The sequence below is a fragment of the Coptis chinensis genome, chromosome 6 (assembly GCF_015680905.1).
Source record: "Coptis chinensis isolate HL-2020 chromosome 6, ASM1568090v1, whole genome shotgun sequence".
Lineage (NCBI taxonomy): Eukaryota > Viridiplantae > Streptophyta > Magnoliopsida > Ranunculales > Ranunculaceae > Coptis > Coptis chinensis.
The window spans coordinates 41,156,879-41,170,659 of record NC_141461.1 but is presented as its reverse complement, the minus strand read 5'-3'; the positions used below and the strand labels follow the sequence as shown (position 1 = coordinate 41,170,659).

The following is a 13,781-nucleotide window of genomic DNA, read 5'->3' as shown; positions in this document are numbered from 1 at the left end:
TGTCCGCGAAGGGTTCTCCCCTCCCCTCGCTCTCTCTCAGTGGCTGACACACCTGCTGGGGCATTGCCTTGCCCCATAAGTTTGATTCGGACTCGTGGTTCTGGCGGGCTCTTTCCCCGCTCTCTCGATTAGTCGACACTCCTGCAGGGGCATTGCCTTGCCCCATAAGTTTGATTCGGACTCGGTTCCGCAGGGCTCTTCCCCCCTCTCATTGGCTGACATGCCTGCTGGGGCATTGCCTTGCCCCTGAGTTTGATTCGGACTCCGTGTCCGCGAAGGGCTCTTCCCCCCCCCCCACTCTCTCATTATGGCCGACACGCATGCTGGGCATTGCCGCTGCCCTTAACTTTGACCGCTCTTTGTTAACATTTCTAAAAGTGCCGTAGTATTATATATGTGCAAACAGCCCCAGTCCCTTGCCTTGGACTGGTGATACATTCAAACATTAAACTTTTTCAACATTCTTACATTCCAAGGTCTTTCTATCAATCATCCTTCCTCGATCCGCAATCTGTATGTTCCAGCTCCTCCAACCTCCACCACAGTGTACGACCCTTCCTAGTTAGGCCCCAACTTTCCTTCATTCCCCTTTTTTGTGCTTGGCATCACTCTTCTGAGAACCAGATCCCCCACTTGAAACTGACGGGGCTTCAATCGCTTGCCGTATTGTCTTTGCAGGCGTCGGTGATATTCCTCTAGCCTGATGCGCGCGGCATCCCATTTCTCCTCCGCCAAATTCATGTCTCTGGCCAATATGCCCCAGTTCAGCCCAGCATCGACTGCGTTTGTGCGTGTCGTAGCCGCCACCATCTCCGAAGGGATCATGGCTTCTATATCATATGCCAAGGAGAAAGGCGTCTCTTTCGTAGATGTCCGTGGTGTAGTACGGTACGCCCATAGCACATGGCTCACTTCCTTAGCCCATGCTCCCTTCCGGTCCTCCAACTTTCTTTTGAGATTGTTCATGATTGTTTTATTAGAGGATTCGGCCTGTCCATTACCTTCTGGATTGTACGGAGCTGAGAATCCCTGTTTCACATTATAGGCCTGCAAGAACTCTCTCACTTTTGACCCCGTGAACTACGTCCCATTGTCTAGGATGATGGAATGCGGCACTCTGAACCTACAAATAATGTTCTCCCATAAAAACTTGATCACCTGCTCCTCCTTGACTTGCTGCAAGGCCACAGCCTCCACCCACTTGGCGAAATAATCCGTAGCGGCTAACATGAACCTTCTCCTCCCCTTTGCCATTGGCAACGGTCCCACGATATCCATGGCCCACATGGCAAAAGGCCACGAACTGGACACATTGTGCAACGGTTCGGCCGGTGCAAATATTAGCTGAGCAAATCGTTGACACTTGCCACATTTCTTGGCAAATTCCACCGCGTCCCTTTTCATGTGAGGCCAGAAGTAGCCTTGTGTTAACAACCGGTGTGCCGTTGTTTTCCCCACCGAGAGTGGCTTCCGCAGTCCCTGGTGTGCAGCTCAGCCAACACCTCTTGTGGTAGGCTTGGCCCTAGGCACCTTAGTAGCGGTCCATCAAAATTCTTTCGGTACATTTCTTCTTCTACCAGAGTGTATCTGCATGCCGTTTGTTCTAGTCTCCTCCTTTCCTTCTCATCTATCACCTCTTCGCCCATCAGGAAATGTTTGATAGGGCTCATCCATCCCCCTTCCACCTCCGCAGCCTGACACAGCTCAACCACCCTCTCAATGCTTGATCTCTCCTACTTCTTTATCTTTACAGTTCTCTCCTCCGACCCCGGCATTGCGGCCGCGATATATACAAAGCCATCCGCATGCCAGTTCTCTCCACAGACCAAATGTACGAATCTGACTTTCTTGAACTTAGCTGCCTTTCGATGCACTACCTCCAAGTATTTCGCCATTCGAGCACATCTAGCAACGAATCCTCCATTCACTTGGCATACCACCAGGTTGGAATCCGAATAAACCGTTAATTCCTCTACCACCAAATCCTCGGCCATTCCTATCCCTGCTATTACGGCCTCATATTCTGACTCATTGTTGGTGCCCGTGAATCCGAGCCTCATGGACAACTCGTTTCAGTCGTTGTTCAGTGTGACCAACACTATGCCTATTCCGTTGCCCGCATCTATCGCAGACCTGTCTGCAAACACTCTCTACCCATTCCTTTTATCCCAGGGATCTGACCCATCTGGCTCTCCCTCCTGCTCGGGCTCCATGAGCATCTCTTCCCCCCAAGTGAGAACTCTGCTAGAAACTCCACTACCGCCTGCACTTTTTCCACAGTTCTTGCTTGATATTGTATTTCATAAGATCTCAGCATGACCGCCCATTTGAGAATCGTTCCGGACTTCTCTGCTTTTAGAGCTTGCTTGAGGGGTAAGTTTGTCACCACCACCATTGAATGTGCCTCGAAGTATGGTTTCAACTTTAATGCTGAGAATATCAGTGCCAAGGCATATTTCTCGACCTTGTCTACCACCTGGACGAGAACCGGCCCAAATACGTCTTTAACTCTTGGAAAGCCTCCTCACATTCTGGTGTCCACACAAAGTCTGGAGTCCTCCTCAACAGTCTATACAATGGCCTACATTTGTCAGACGATTTAGATATGAAACGGTTTAGTGTCGCGACCCTTCCTGCTAACCTCTGTACTTCTTTAACATCCTGGGGTGACGGCATCTCCACTAGTGCTCTGATTTGCTCAGGATTGGCTTCTATTCCCCGGTGAGTCACTATGTAACCCCGAAATTTCCCTGTGGTTACTCCGAACGTACATTTCTCGGGATTCAGTTTCAAATTGTGCGCCGACAATATGCTGAACGTTTCTTTCAACCCTTCCAAATGTTCCTCTTCGGACATGCTTTTCTCCACCATATCATCGATGTATATCTCAATACCCTTACATATCTTGCTCGTAAACATCTTCTCCCCCAGTCACTGGAAGGTGGCCCCAGCATTCTTTAAACCAAATGGCATCCTTGTGTAGCAATACGTACGTCCCTCCACTATGAACGATGTCCTCTCCTGATCCGGTCCATACATCGCGACCTGCTTATATCCCATGGAGGCATCCATGAAAGAAAAATCTTGAACCCCGCTGTCCGATCTACTAGCTCATCTACCCGCGGCATCGGATAAGTGTCCTTAGGGCACTCCGAGTTAACGTCCGTGAAGTTCACACACATACGCACCTTTCCATTCTTCTTAGGTACCGCGACTATGTTGGACAACCAGTCTGTGAACTCCACTTCCCGAATTATGCCGGCTCCCTTTAACTTTGCAACCTCTTCACGGATTCCCTCCGCGTACTTCTGCCTCACGCCGCGCATTCTCTGTCTCACTGGTTTGGCATCTTCCCTCATGTGTAACCCGGTGACATGCGAACTCTGGATCTAACCCCGTGATCTCCTCAACCATCAAAGCAAATACATCTTTATTCTCTGAGAGAAATTGTATTAATTCGTTCTTCCACTTTTCTGGCAAATTAGATCCCACCGATGTGAACTTCTCCTCCTCCCCCATTCCCACATTTACGATCTCAATCTCGTCCAGCGTTTTCTCTACAGTCGGCGTCTCAGCTTCCTCTTCCACGAAGGCGCACTGTAATTGCTACGCCTGTCTCTTTCTCGGTTTCGAGGCCTCTCCTTCATCTCCTCGAACCAACCTCTTCACTGTTCCCTGATGAATGTTCCTAGCCGTCACCTGATCTCCGCGCACTTCATGCATCCAAGTTAGTGTGGGAAATCTGATCACCTGATAATATGTGGATGGTACCGCCTTCATCTCATGGATCCATCACCTCCCAAGGATGGCATTGTACTGCAAATTGGCGTCTACCACCTTGAACCGAGATAACACTGTCACTAGACCTGTGGTCACGGGCAGTAAGAACTCCCCTAGTGGTTCGGTCATACTCTCGTTGAACCCATACAGATTGGTCCGCGAAGGCCTCAACTGTCTCCGGTCTATCTTCATTTCCTCCATCGTCCCCACAAACAACAAGTCCACTGCGCTGCCGCAATCGATCAATACCCTTTTCACCATGTAATTTCCCATAGCCACTGTGATCACCAACTCGTCCTCATGTGGGGAGTCGACAGTCTCCAAGTCCGCCTTCGTAAACACTATGCTTCCTTTTCCAGTCGCGGGCCATGGGGCAGGCCATGAATAACCTGTCTCTTCATTAACTTGCTATATGCTAGCCGTCCTCCGTATCCTATCCCGGTGAGCGTCGTGACTCAAGATTTCCCCGCTGAATATGACATTTATGGTACCCAGTATTCTCCCTTGGTTCGGCGGCTGCTCCTCTTTCCCTTTCCCTTTGGTAAACTCTTTCAGTAGCCCCCTCCTTATCATCCTTTGGACCAACCATTTGAGAGCGTAGCATTCATTTGTCTCATGGTTCTGTACCCGATGATATGCATAGTACGACTTACCCTGGTATTTCGTTTGACTTACTTTGCGGACCCCCATAGCCCGGCAAATCTCGAATAAGCGGCAACAATTCACTCAACGGCCAGTCTACTGGTGTCGGCTCCATTTCTCGATATGGCTTCCTTTCTCTATTTTCCCTTCGAGCTTCAACTCTCCCCTTTTCTGGTCGTGAAGCATCACCACGACGCCCTCCGCTTCTCCTGTCTGATGACTCGTATCTTCCGCAGTCATCATTTCGATCCAAAGCCAACACGGCCTTCCCCGCCCTCCTTATCTCTTTTTGCAGTGTATCCTCATACCTTATATATTTTTCCACCCTCAGATATAAGTCTTGCAGTGTTGCGCGATCTCATTCTTAGCCACTGATTCGTGTACCCTGGTTCCCGGTCGCAACCCCCTCTCAAAGGCAATCACCGCCGTCCTTTCGTCCAAGTTCTCCACCTTTAGTGTTTCCGCCTTGAATCTGCACAAGAATTCTCTTACTGACTCCGCAGTCCTCTGCCTCACATTGAATAGGGCCACTATGCCCACCACTTGCCTTTTCTGATGTATGAAATGGTCCACGAAGGCTTGTTCTAACTCAAGGAAGTTGTTTATACTCTTCGAGGGCAGCCTATAATACCAGTCCGAGGCTCCCCCTTTCAAGCTCGCTGGGAACATCATACACCGCAGTCCGTCATACTTAGGTTCCTGCCACAACGGCATCTGTTGCCGGAAGTGGTGGATGTGGTCCGCCGGATCCCCTGTCCCATCATACCTCTCAAATCTGGGCTGGTTGAACCACTTAGGGACCTCCGCCTTCCAAATTGCATCCGCCAACGGGTTGCGGTTCAATCCCGCCACTATTTGGTTCGCCGTTCCACATGTGCCTTCCACTTGCTCCAAGCTCGCTTTTCAAATCGTCGGCGATCGTCTCCTTCACCTGCTCCCTAGTGAGTCCCAGCACCCCATTCTCCCCCGCATTGGGTCTCCCTTCTTCCTCTGTAACCGTCTCTGACACCCCCCTTTCCGATTCCTCTACGATCTCCCTCTCCCTTCGCAACTCCTCATTCTCTTCCCTCAACCTAGCCACTTCCTCTCTTAACTATCTCATTTCTTCCGATGACGATGCTGCTATCTTTTCCACTCCCTGCTCTCCCCCATCATCCCCTACTGATTCAACCGCTTCCTCCACGACCGGTACCTTCCTCGGTCGTCCCACGCCTCTCTTTGCTTTCATTGCCATACATTTACTATTCAGATCTCTTCGTCCCCACAGACGGCGCCAAATGTATGAGAGTAAGTTACCCCTAATGAGCTCCCCCCTCTCGTCCCTCAACACTATTCTTTTTATACCCCCTCTCCTCTCCTCACAGCTATCCACCTGTCTAGCCATCTAACGCCTCTCGGTCTACCACGCGTAGGGTTTGCGTACACCTTTACACTCCACGGCACGATACTGTACACCCGACTCTACCGCTTGTACTACTTCGGGCTCGCTATTTCTGGTTATCCTCTACTCCCCGACTCCAGTTACTACGGCCTGCATCGGTCCACCAACCTTTGACCTTGTTAGTCGCGGATCCTACCACTCTACAGTAGGCTTATGTTAAACATAAATAGCTTCTACCTTTTTTGTGAGAGATTCGATTAGAATTCTAAGCTCAGGATCATATTTAATCTCAAACATACTAGTAGCCTTGGCTGTGGAAGAAGAATTAGAGGCGTGGGGGATGTTGTTACCCCCCTAGTTATTATTACGCTTAGATTGATCTTCTAAAAACCTATAAGCCTCTGAGGCTCCTTTACTAAGGAAACTACCCCCAGTCATTATATCAAGGACCACTTTATAATGGTGTAAAAGCCCTTTGAGAAAGGCACGAACAAACGTGTCTTTCGCAAGGTTATGATGTGGACACTCGATAAAAAGATCAGTGTACCGGTTCCAGGCCTCTAAAAAGGATTCATGAGGGTTCTGGCAGAAAAAATAAATCTGTTAAATCATTTCATTTGTCTTCAGCGGTGGGTAAAACTGTTACATAAACAATTGAACAAGTTTGGCCCATGAGTCCACAGAATTAGGCGTTTGGGCAGTTAACCAAGACGCCGCCTTATCGGCTAGGGTGAAAGGAAACACCCTCAGTTTAATTTGTTCTGAACCCAGGGCTGGCTCTGAGTTCCTGGAGGCCCAAGGCAAGCCCAAAAAATGGGGCCTATTCAAACAAAGCTATTTTTTTTTTTTTTTGTATTGCCATAAGCTGTTCCGTTTGGTTTAGTGGGTTTGAGCTTTCCACTGTACTTTCAGGAGTAGGGTTCACTCTAGTTTTTAAGAATCTAATGAATATGTATTTGATTATTGGGCTTGGACCATGTGTATAGGTTTAGAATCTAAAGAATAGAGGAGGATTTAATTATTGGGCTTGGACTATGTAAGTTATTGATTTGGGCTAGTATGACGGTTTAGACATATAAATAATCTTTATTGTCTTTTCGGGGGCCTTTTTTTTGCCTAATTGTGGGGGCCCTAGGCGGCTGCCTAGTTGGCCTTGCCCCAGAGCCGGCCCTGTCTGAACCTATGGTAAGATGATGAAATGTGGTAAGAACTTGTTCTATCCTACGCATGTGCTGATAAGGCTTCTCGTGGTCTAACCCATGGAAAACCGATAACAAATTAAATATATTCGGGGGAATTCGAAAATCCCCCACTGGGTCTGCAAGAACGATGCATAACTTAGGGCTATCATTTAGGGCTTTGTAAAAATCATAATGAGGAGTCTCTACTTCTTCAGCCATTGATGCAGGTGTAGTGTGTGGTATTCTAGATAGGCGTGTGCGTTGACGTTTACGATAGAGCACGTTAGATAGTTTTCTCTTACCAGACATTAATCTCATGCAAGGTTAAGTCCAATATAAAAGAAACACTAACAGCAGTCAAACAACAACCTGATATACTAGAATTAAAACTCCTCTGACAGAAGAGACGTGGAGTGAAAGAAGGAGTACCTGAATGCCTCCTTGCTACACGTGTAAATAGCGTCTTTAATACGAACCTACTTGTCTTGTGGATGCTTGGAATACTGAATAAACAATAAATCCAACAAAAACAAGGACTGGTAGCTAACCTGGTTAAAATCGAGCTTTCTTCAAAAAAGGCGCGGGCGCGCTAAAAAATAGAGTAAACAAGGGCACAGGCGCGCTCCGAGAATTGTGTCAGAATTTTGTTCTGTTTTTTTTTATTTTCCAGTAACAAGAGGGCGTGCGCGCTCAGAAATAGAGTTAAAAGGGGCATGGGCATGCTCTGAGTACTGTGTCGAAAAAATTTCCAATCGACTTCCAGGAGCAAAAATCATGTTATTTATTTTTTTCAAGAAACAACACACACGGTCATATTTGAACCAAAGGGTGGGTGGGTGAATTGGGATATTGTAGACGTGAAAAACTAAGGAAATTTAATTCTAAAACAACTAAGATGGCAGCGACGCTATTTGATAAAATGCTATTAAACACGCGTTTCTATCCTATGAATAATTATTTATATTAGGAATAAGAAATCTAGTTATTCTACGTTTAATCAAAGTTTTTACTCTCAATTATCATGTAATAAACTTAGAATAAAGATTTTGTTCCACTCCTAGTTGCTTAGAATGTAACAGTTTTACGAACTTAAACAATCCTACAATACCAATGAGAGCAATGTTTTTAATAAGACTAATATGTAGGAGTAACTAATTAAGATATTCTAAATTTTACTATGGCAATTAAATACGAAGATGTGAATGAGAAGGAATTAGGGAGATTTGAAATCCACCTTGATTAATCCCTAATATGCTAGTACGGAGTTGTTGCAACACTAATCTTTAGGTTTTCACATAAAGATTCGGTCTTTTTATCCCTAATTATTCATGGCATCTCTACCAACTAATAATTAGTATGTGAGGCAATTGAAACCTATTCTCATGGTGAATTAACTACCCTCTAGAGTGGAATATCTTCCTACAACTATTCTATACTAACACATCAAGTCTTCATCAAAGCTTTAATCAAACCCCTCCAATGGAGGTTTAGCTATGATTCATTAAACTATCATGGACATAATAATAAGGAGAAGAAGACATAATTAAAGAACACTTGCATTGGAAATAGCTTGGATTGAATTAATGGTGGCTAGACTAATAAAAAAATAACTAGGTTTTAAAACTAAAGAAGAAAACTAATTTTTTATCTAATGAGAGAGAGAGAGAGAGAGCTAGAGTTGTACCTTAGTCCTCTTTATATAGGAGAGGACTAGGTTTACAATTTCGTGCATGGGCTTTGGAGCTATGTTTTGGGCCATTAAATCAAGCCCAAAACCTAATTACTTAAGTCCGGAAAGGGTTTCTCTGTTAGAAATGACTGCAACAGCCTTTTCGTCCATTTTTACACCTCTGATTGAATCAAAGCTTGGACCATTAGAAAACTCTTTCCGAGCCAGTCATTTTGACATATAGTAGACCCAATTCTAAGGTCTGAGTCCAAAGATACGACCTGCGGAAGTTCTATTGACTTTTCTGCCCGCATTGACTTTGACTGGGATTTAAAAAGGCTTTTTCTCCTTGAAACTTGGGCTTTAACTATAGAACTTCTTAGAAACCAACTTTTGCTTCTTTCTCTTGCAAAAGTGACATATTTCTTCACATATTTAACTCTAATATCTTAAATACACAAATGTACGTAAACAGTACTAACTCTTATTTATTATAAGCATAATTGGTTTAAATGTAATATTATAAAAAATGGCCGTTTTGTACCATGAATTTTGCTGGTTTTATCAATTTGGGCCATGAACTTTTTTTTTTAGCAAATTGGGCCATGACCTTTCTTTTTTGTATCAGTTTGGGCCACCGTTACCATTCCGTTACTTCACATGCTTATGTGGCGTGTCGGATGTATATGTGTCCGACCAAATGCTTATGTGTCACCGTTGAAGTGCACACCTAATCACTGGTGACGTGGCATCGAAATTTCAAAGTGTTTCGAATTCGAAATTTCACCGAAATTTCACAGCCCACATATTGATTTTGGCCCAAGCCCAACAAAACCAAAAAAACTTCATTGTTCATCTTCCTCACCAACGCTTCCACCACCACCACCAGATCAGCTCTCGTCCGGCCACCACTTCTCCCTTTCTCATCACGTCTATCTTTGTTTCTTTTGTTCACCTCATTTTGAATCTCGTAATCAAACATATTGTCAAATAGGCCGTCTAAACCAGCAACTATTATATCTCCATTTTCAATTGGATCAACCTTTATTACCTATTATAATGAACATTACAAAAGATTATGGAAGTGTTGATTGTAGAAACATAATGAGGCATTTATGTTATAATTTTTGTTTGCTCAGGTTTATCATGGTTAAAATATCACCCATTTGTTGGGATGGATCATGCATGGGTTAGTAACTGATACACACAAACATTTATATACGTCTAGTCTTTTTCTTTTTCAATTTAAGCTCACTGGTGTTATCTTAATGCCGAAATAATCTGATTAGTCTAGCAATATAAATGATCAAAATTCCATATCTAGAGTTTGTCGTATAAACGTTCAAGATGGAGAGTGATTTGGACCCCTGGCACTACCAAAACAACCTGTTTATGGTGTTGTCCATTAAAGAGGACGTGCACACAGCATGTTGCACTTATACTATTGGAATATATTAGAGCTAGTCTTGCTACGCACCTTGGTCTCAAAGCAGAACATTATTAGTGAGAACGGACATGCACACAAAAACAACCATTACTATTTCCACTAGCCTTACTATGGTGAAGTTGACTCAAGTTCAAAGAACTTCTTCCCCATAAGTTCTCCATTAGAAAACTTCCCAAGCCTTCCATTTCTTCCAGCCAACCCAAGAGTGGTGGTATAAACGATATGCCACCGTCCATCGGTAATGCCATTTTAGCATTGTAAGAGTATAACATGGCCACCTGATTTCTTTCAAGGAGCTGCTCGTCCTAGTATCGCTACTTATTAACTAAGAATGTAGAAATTAGAGTTATGTTTGATCTGTGCGTGCTCATATGAAGAAGATGAGATGATGCATGATGACATCATCACTATTTAGTTTGGGCATGATGCATGATTTTTATGTAGCGGATTTGGGCCCATTGGGTCCATGGGTAAGTCCAGCACACATAACATACATTTGTACACATAGGCAGCCGTTTGTACACATAAGCAAATTTTCTAACGGAAATACACCGGTGGCCCAAACTGATACAAAAAAGAAAGGTTATGGCCCAATTTGCTCAAAAAAAAAGTTCATGACCCAAATTGATAAAATCAGCAAAGTTCATGGTACAAAACGGCAATTTTTTCGTAATATTATTAAGGGGTTAAAACTACAGTTTTGGGCTCTTATCAATCTCAATGAACAAAAAATGGAATCAAGTTTCAATAAATGGATCAAATGGGTAATTAAGCGTCACATACAGTCGGAAGGTCTTATAACCTTGAATACTAATTCATGCACTGCATTAAAAGATCAAGAGAAGAGTAATATAGATCCAAAACAATTTGGGCTATATATGCTACTAACTAAACTATATGTAGAATCAAATTGCATAATTGGTTTTGACTAAAAGGTATAAAAATAGAAGATAAAATCTAAATTAGTTTCAGTAAAACCATAAGTTAGCATAGAGGTTAGTTGGATTGAAAGTGAGTTTGATTACTTAACTTTCTTTTATTCGTTTTACTAGTTTTTTGGCATGTCGTCAGTCTTAGATTGTGTTACATATTTAGTCGTAAGATGCCTTTCCCACCCTTGGTTATGAGCATGTTACATATTTAGTTGTAAGAGTCCAACGTGAAGCATGGAAATTTTTGGATATAAAAAGCCAATAAAAGGTAATTGAATTACATAAGCCTTCAATTCCCAATCATACACAATCTCCGTTCATGATTATGTATCGAGAAACATTTAAACACTGAAACCCAAGCAGAATTTCTGTTGGTTAAAACAGGAGATTTTCCTAGAAAGAAAGAAAGAAAACTTGTAGCAGATTTTAGTTTCAGTGAAATCAAAGGCTCACATGTTAGTACTTCATAGAGAATTAGAATTTGCCAACACTAAAGCTAACTACAAATAGTGAGTGATGCAGACAACCTGGAGAATCATTGCATGTTAAGGATTTACACTGGACACCAAGAATTCACGTTGGACACCAAATTAACAGCAGAAGCTATCTTGTTTACCCTATTTAAGGATTCACGTTGGGCACCTATTGTTTACCTTGGTTGTTTCTTGGAAATTAATTGTTGATAAATCTTTTGAAGTTGCCAATACTCCTATCTCAAATCAAGGAATATCTTCATTACTAAGTAAAAGGAAAGAAGACCCTGCGGACTCACTAAGTCCCCACCCCTGCTCTTACAGTGGGTTGTAGAGACAACAGAAGCTTGGTGACACAAATAAAATTTTCATTTTTTCCCCAACTAATTATGAGCCTACTTCACCATTCTCTTTTCAAGACAAAACCTCTGGCACCTCTGGGACATTCACACCCGTTAACAAACACCTTGAGAAAAAGATCAATAGTTCAAGGAAATTGTTGAGATGTAAAAGACTTATTTTGTATTATCCCATATAAAACAATATAATAGTAAGCAATAATCTAAATTAATAAGCACCAAATATAAATGAATCTATCAAACAAATAAAGAGGGGGAGGGAGTGGCCGGTCAAATAGTGATTGTATGTTGGAAGCTTGTCTGTTGAACATGAGTTGTGATTTTCATTGAACATGAAGAGTAAACTTGGCCAAATATCATAACAACAACACCAATGACATCTGACAGTAAATTGAATAGGCAAATTCTTTGGTTACGAAAGGAAATATGATAGAAAACAACAGTAATTATTCTAATATCGTGTGCCCAGTGAGTGACTATCCAATTGTCATAACATTAAGGAAGATAATCTTTTGTATGTAATCTGAAACATAATAACTTCTGAACACAAAATTCGAAGGGTGCCAACTTATTTTTTCATTATAATTCCAACTTCTTTATTTAACATCGGGACCTTAAATTGAAGTGAGTTTAAAAGACATAGACATGAGAGATTCTTTAGCCTCTCAATTAAAATTCCTGCAATAAGCAAAAGAAGGGGAATTCAAATACGTAAATCCCATGAACTCATGTTCATGTGCACTTTTACATCTACTTTAACGATTAAGACATCCACATCTAACATATAAACAAAAAAAAATTGTTTAATATATAAGACATTCCCAATGCTAAATTTTATTCTTTTCATCATTTATTAAAGTTGAATAATTTGTTAGCCAAAGGAATTCCAAGAAACTATTACCAAGGAAAGATTAAGAATGGTCTTTTAACCCATTTAACAGATCGACTAAATAGAAATAACTCGTTTAACCCTATTGAGATGGTATTTTAATGCTATTTGTGCTACTTTAAACCTCTAATGCTAATTATGCTATTGACGGGGATCTATTGACAATGCTCTATTGGTAACATTGACAACATTGTGCTGCTCTCACCTTTGTTTTAATTCAGTTTTCACCTTGCATCATTATTTCAGTTTAACTATGTATTAAAAAAAACAAAAACAACAAAAAAAGATACCATTGTTAACTCACTTTAACATGTCATGCATATACTCAATTAAAACTCAGTATAGAGAATACTTTGGTACATGCAGGTTGCAAGGAAAGCTCCAATATGGCCACTGCCTCACCCAACTAATGCTCTAGTGTGATTCAACTGCAAATCACGTCGAACATAATCAATTTCATATTTGATAAATGAAAACTATGAAAACTTACAGCAAAAACTTGTTTAACAACAACTACAATGAATGTCATCGACACATTCAATCAAGCAGTTAAAGTGCAATATAATGCAACTAAAGGATTTTGAAATCGAAAGCAAAGAGTTGTTGTCATCGAACCTTTCTACAAAGACACATTATAACAGGTTTCGTACGCAATGATTGTTGATCGGAACCAATGGTGGATGATGGTTAGTGAACTTATATTTCAAACAAAAATTTACTAATAGTACTTTGAGATATTTCAAAAATATTTACATGATTACATATTTTGTGATGTTTTAGCTATAATTATATTAGAACAAAACAACAATAAATTAAATCAAACCCTTAAATAGGTGCAAATCAAATTAAGGTTTTTGTATTGAGTTAAGGAATTTATACGAAACTTAAAGTAATATATGGCATACCTTATCTTCATATTTGATTTTCTGTATAACAGTCGGCATATTTGAAGCTTAATAGAACACGAAATGGGTTTTTGATAGTGAGAGAGTTCGCGCTCTTTGGTTTGATGAGAGAGATAGTAGAGA

The 13,781-nt window shown here is 42.0% G+C and overlaps 1 protein-coding gene across 1 annotated transcript; it reads right to left on the bottom strand.

Annotated features, from left to right (window-relative positions):
- Positions 1-558: 558 nt before the first annotated feature.
- LOC147492993 (uncharacterized) lies at positions 559-1,404 on the bottom strand. The gene is made up of 2 exons (XM_086567717.1): positions 1,159-1,404; positions 559-1,029 (listed from the first exon to the last, which is right to left on the bottom strand). Exons 1-2 carry the CDS (start codon positions 1,402-1,404, stop codon positions 559-561), a joined length of 717 nt encoding a protein of 238 aa, XP_086423843.1.
- Positions 1,405-13,781: the final 12,377 nt, after the last annotated feature.

Bases quoted from the DNA above. Each gene is read 5' to 3' on its own strand.
- LOC147492993 (XM_086567717.1), bottom strand. From the start codon at position 1,404: ATGAAAAGGGACGCGGTGGAATTTGCCAAGAAATGTGGCAAGTGTCAA. The intron at 1,030-1,158 runs GTGATCAAGTTT...AATGTGAAACAG, and splicing joins AGCAAGTCAAGGAGGAGCAG to GGATTCTCAGCTCCGTACAA.